The 5,260-nt window shown below is 42.8% G+C and overlaps 1 protein-coding gene across 1 annotated transcript; it reads left to right on the top strand.

The window, feature by feature from the left end:
* Window positions 1-725: 725 nt before the first annotated feature.
* LOC135506977 (signal peptidase complex subunit 3-like) lies at window positions 726-4,246 on the top strand. Its single transcript, XM_064926419.1, has 4 exons — window positions 726-958; window positions 1,732-1,882; window positions 3,489-3,604; window positions 4,039-4,246. Exons 1-4 carry the CDS (start codon window positions 816-818, stop codon window positions 4,169-4,171), a joined length of 543 nt encoding a protein of 180 aa, XP_064782491.1. The 5' UTR covers window positions 726-815; the 3' UTR covers window positions 4,172-4,246.
* Window positions 4,247-5,260: the final 1,014 nt, after the last annotated feature.

Genomic DNA, 5,260 nt, shown 5'->3' with positions numbered 1-5,260 from the left:
CCTGGCTGTCGGTGGCTGGCTGCTAATGTTTTGGAAATTTAAATGGGGGGCCTGGCTATCTGTGTTGTGTTGACTCTGGTACTGGGTCATATGCCAGCCCAGAGTGACACATAAATTCCCCTCAGCAGCTGGGTCGAGACCAGATAGGATAAGCTGGAGAGAGCAGCTGTATTGTAGCGCTGCCTGCCTGCCTGTGGGACAACTGGGGCCCATAGTCATACAGTGTCTCAGAGTAGGAGTGCAGATCTAGACTTAGGCCACTCCTATCCATGTATTCTTATTCATTATGATCTAAAATGCAACACTGAACCTAGATCAGCACTATCAGCACTCCTACTCTCAGACGCTTTGTGGATACAGGCCTAGGGCCATTTAGACTCTGCCAGCAGCCCTAAGGCAGGGAATACAGTACAGCTATAGCCATGGGCTTTCTGACTGTGACCTATGATTACAAAAAACTTAGTTGACCTGTGGTTTGTTCCATTTTGTTGTGATGCTTCAGAAAGGTAAAAAAAATATGTGTTGAGTATTTCTTCTCTTGAGGTTTAACATTATCTTGACTCATATACTTTTACTTCAAAATTATATTATCCAATCAATTGTCTACTATCATGAAATTCCAAGCTCTTACTGGTTGTGCGAACTGTAGTTCACCTCCATAATACATGGGGGCAATGTTTCACTTTAATGTTCCATCGATTACGGAAAACACATCCAGTTCCGTATTTCTTTGTGTCAAACTACACTTCCTGCTGTTGCGGGTAGAAGTGTTTCGCATCGCTGTGTATGAAACTGTAATATAATTGTATTTCAAAATGAATACAGTGTTATCGAGGGCAAATTCCCTCTTTGCCTTCTCGCTCAGCGTGATGGCAGCTTTGACGTTTGGCTGTTTTATCACGACAGCGTTCAAAGACAGGAGGGTGCCGGTGGATATCCACGTCTCGAGGGTAATGCTGTGAGTGATGACTAGTTATTATTATTGAACTACAGTGAACATGCATTGCTTTGGTTTAGATAGATCACATTTTTATTCGTATACATAGTTATAGGTTGGCTACATAGCTAGACCGGTGTATGAGTCTTTGCAATGGTGTTAACTAATTCCATCTCGAGGTGATCATTGAATCCATATGGCAATATTGACACCAGTCAATCTAACAGACACCAGTGTAATTAAACTGCCTGAGCAATGAACAACCGTTGTTTTTGTCTTTGGCTACAATGTAGCCTGCCAGCCAGACCGGATGCCAGCTGCTGCTTGCAACATTGTATCCAATAGTTGAACAGCACGTCAGCGCGGTATATTTGGTTAAACTGTAAACGAGCTGCCAGCAGATGGAATGTTTCCGACCTTACTTTTGACATTTAGCTATCCCTTTGCATTAGCTTTATAATAGTGTATGTGAATGCTTCCATCCATGCAGATGAACATATCACGTTACACTTTGAAGCTACGCATCTATAGTAGCCATTGCTCAGACCTTGGAGCTGTGGTATGCCATTCTTGTAGCTGTACCAAGCCATACAGTGCAAAGTGTAGCTCTATTGCCTAAATGTACAGCCAGAAACCATAAAGTACATGTAGCCACTACTATCTATGGTGTAGCCAAAACAAAAAAAACAGATATTTTGACAGCTTACTGTACCACGTGGTGAAAGGAATGTCTTGGCCTAATTCTAGGATGCAATGTACTGCACACAACTAACTCGGCCTTTACCATTTGACAGGAAAAACGTGGATGACTTCACAGGACCCAGGGAAAGAAGTGACCTGGGGTTCATCACCTTTGACCTCTCTGCTGACATAAAGCCCATATTTGACTGGAACGTCAAGCAGCTCTTCCTCTACTTGTCTGCCGAGTACGCCACCAAGATCAACGTAAGTGTCTTACAACGGGTGTATACATTACGTCTTGCAACGGGTGTATAGATTACGTCTTGCAACGGGAACGGTTGACCTTTTAAGAAATAAACGGGGAGGTACCTACCTGAATTTATCTAATAGAACTCTTCGTTGCAAATTGTTTTCCTTTTCGACTAAATGTTTTCTGTTGCGAAATGTTTTGCAGAATCGCTGTGATGAACACAACCCAGACCTGTTCTCTTTCCTGTTGAGCTATCAATTATCATACGTTCCCCTTGGCTTGCTTTGAATGGATGACCTTCTATAGGTAGATGACCCTATATATAGAAATGCAGAAAAAATAGTCATGCTTCTACACCACCAGGAGCAATGTAAGAACTGCCCTCTTTCCTTTATGGTGTAGGGTCATTATCACACGTTCCTCCTCTTGGCATGGGGAGGCTGGTTGTCACACGCTGTTGACACATTGGTTCTTCTACAGATCACACACATTTAATTGATCATTATCACACGTTCCTCCTCTTGGCATGGGTAGGCTGGTTGCCACACGTTGTTGACACATTGGTTCTTCTACAGATCACACACATTTAATTGGTGGGAACCAAGAAGGCAATATGGTTTGATGGGTGACGTTTTATAAATAGTGTATCCTAAGAAGTAGCCTGGGTTGGTCTCAGGTCGGTCTGTGCTGTATGGTCCTATGTAAACTATGACTATAGGAATTGGACACACAGTCGTGAAGAGAGCACGACAACGCCTCTTCCCCCTCAGGGGGCTGAAAAGATTTGGCATGGTGCCTCACATCCTCAAAAAGTTCAACAGCTGCACCATTGAGAGCATCTTGACTGGCTACATCACCGTTTGGAATGCAATTGCTTGACAACCCACCATAAGGCGCTACATGGGTAGTGCGTACGGCCCAGTACATCACTGGAGCCGAGCTCCCTGCCATCGAGGACTTTTATACCAGGTGGTGTCAGAGGAAGGAAGACTCCCGCCACCCTGGTCATAGACTGTTCTCTCTGCTACCGCACGGCCAGCGGGCCATAAGACAGTTAATCAAATGACTACCTGGACTATTTGCATTGACACCCTTTTTTTTAATATATTTTTTTGCACTGACTCTTGCACCGGCTCTATGCACACTTACTGGACTCTATATACACACACACACACACACACACACACATGCATATTGACGCCACACACACATAGACACACTTTCACACACGCTGCTGCTACTCTGTTTATTATCTAACCTGAATGCCTTGTCACTTTTACCCCTACCTACATGTACATATTACCTCAACTATCTTGTATCCCTGCACATTGACTCAGTACCGGGACTCCTTGTGTATATAGTCTCGTTGTTATTTAATTGTTACTATTTCCGTGTTTATTTTTAGTAAATGTTTCTTGCTTTTTAACGCTGCATTGTTGGGAAAGGGCTCATAAGTAAGCATTTCACAGTGAAGTCTACACCTGTTGTATTCTGCTCATGTGACAAATACAATACGATTAGATACAGATCTGGGATCAGGACACCTAGGAATGTGGAGGGCATGGTAAAATAGCTGCCAACTGGTGATATTTAACTGCGACGTGTTGTGCTTTCTTCCAGGCCCTGAACCAGGTGGTTCTGTGGGATAAGATCGTGCTGAGAGGAGAGAGCACCAAGCTCAACCTCAGAGACATGAAGTCCAAGTACTACTTCTTCGATGACGGAAACGGTCTTCGGTAAGCGCCCTCTGTTCACCCTCTCCCTTTGATTCTGCTGCCAGTAACCTAGCAATAACAAATCATGATTTTGATATAGCATTGGTGTGGAATCTGACTTGACGTCATTTTATTGAATCAAATCAAATAGTTTGTCACACACAGTTTACCGCAGGTATAAATGGCACATCGACATAATCATTTTGCGACACCTTTAAAACCTGCTATAAACTCTGACAAATACAATTTAATCTGATTTTACATAGAGAAACAAATATTTGTTTTGCATTTAGGCCTACATGTTGAATAGTTATGGAACACCCTTTGTATGCAGTAGAGGGCAGTATAGGACCGCTTTTGGCACCTCTCCCGCTTGTCTCGCAGTCTTTTGAAGGGAAATTCTGTAGGAATGCTCTACGATGTTTAAGGCCTTTGTGTGATGATCTCTCCACCAGGGCGAACAAAAACATCACCCTGACTCTGTCCTGGAACGTGGTGCCCAACGCTGGGATCCTGCCCCTGGTCATGGGCTCTGGCCACATGTCTGTCCCCTTCCCCGAATCATACGAGACCACCAAGAGCTACTAAACTGTTCATTTGTTTGTGTTTGTTGTGTCATCTTTTATGACTTTTAATAAAAGTGGACATTTGGGAACAGTTCAATTGTATGCCTTTTGAATTGATGCTGCCGCAGGAAAAAATACTGTGCTAGCAAATGTTGCTAGCAGTGAAATCCTTGTTTTTTTTTCTTCTAAATTCCTCTCAAAGCTCATTAGAGGAGAGACCTTGGATCCTCGACTTAATGCACTGCGAGAGAGGTGAGGAAATAACAAGGATATGCCTGCTAGTAATCCGTGGGTTACAATGGTCATTGCTGAGATGGACTTAGTAACAAGAAAGTCAGGACTCAACATGCTTCATGTAACTCTACAGCAGTACTCAGTACCTGTGTAATGAATGGCAATGTGAAACCGCTGAATAATTACATTTTTGTTTGTTCACTGCTTTCTTTTTTATAAAAAATATCTGAAAGATAATTCTGTAGAATCGGTTATTAGTAGAGAAGCGGAAGAGGATTGGTTTAAGTGTTTCCGAGTGGCGCAGCTCTCTAAGACACTGCATCTTAGCGCAAGAGGTGTCACTACAGTCCCTGGTTTGAATCCAGGCTGTATCACATCCGGCTGTGATTGGGTGTCCCATAGGGTGGCGTACAATTGGCCCAACGTCGTCCGGGGAAGGCCGTCATTGTAAATAAGAATTTGTTCTTAACTGGCTTGCCTAGTTAAATAAAGGTAAAATAAAAAAAACGTGTAATGTTGACATTTTACTGACAGATGGCGCCGTATGACCACAAACACAACTTACCACTTACCCGAAGCGTTCAGAGTAGTTGCCACATTTAGAATGATGGACATAGGCCCATAAGATAATTTTCGATGTCTTATAATTGAGTTCCACAAAACAATATGTGTTCTGTTCATAATGTTTTGAAATGATGGTATATGAATATAATGGCTACAACGGCATCGTTTGAAATGTGCCTTTGTGCTCCAAATAACTGAACATAGTTCAATGTCCCTCTAAATAATGTCCATAGGTAATAGACTAGACAGATTGGCGATTTCAACATTTAATTGAAGGCCTCACATTTGAGTGGGTTTGAGGAGGTAGCGAGTG

The sequence above is a fragment of the Oncorhynchus masou genome, chromosome 20 (genome assembly GCF_036934945.1).
Source record: "Oncorhynchus masou masou isolate Uvic2021 chromosome 20, UVic_Omas_1.1, whole genome shotgun sequence".
Classification (NCBI taxonomy): Eukaryota; Metazoa; Chordata; class Actinopteri; order Salmoniformes; family Salmonidae; genus Oncorhynchus; species Oncorhynchus masou.
This window is presented reverse-complemented; position numbering and strand designations above follow the sequence as displayed.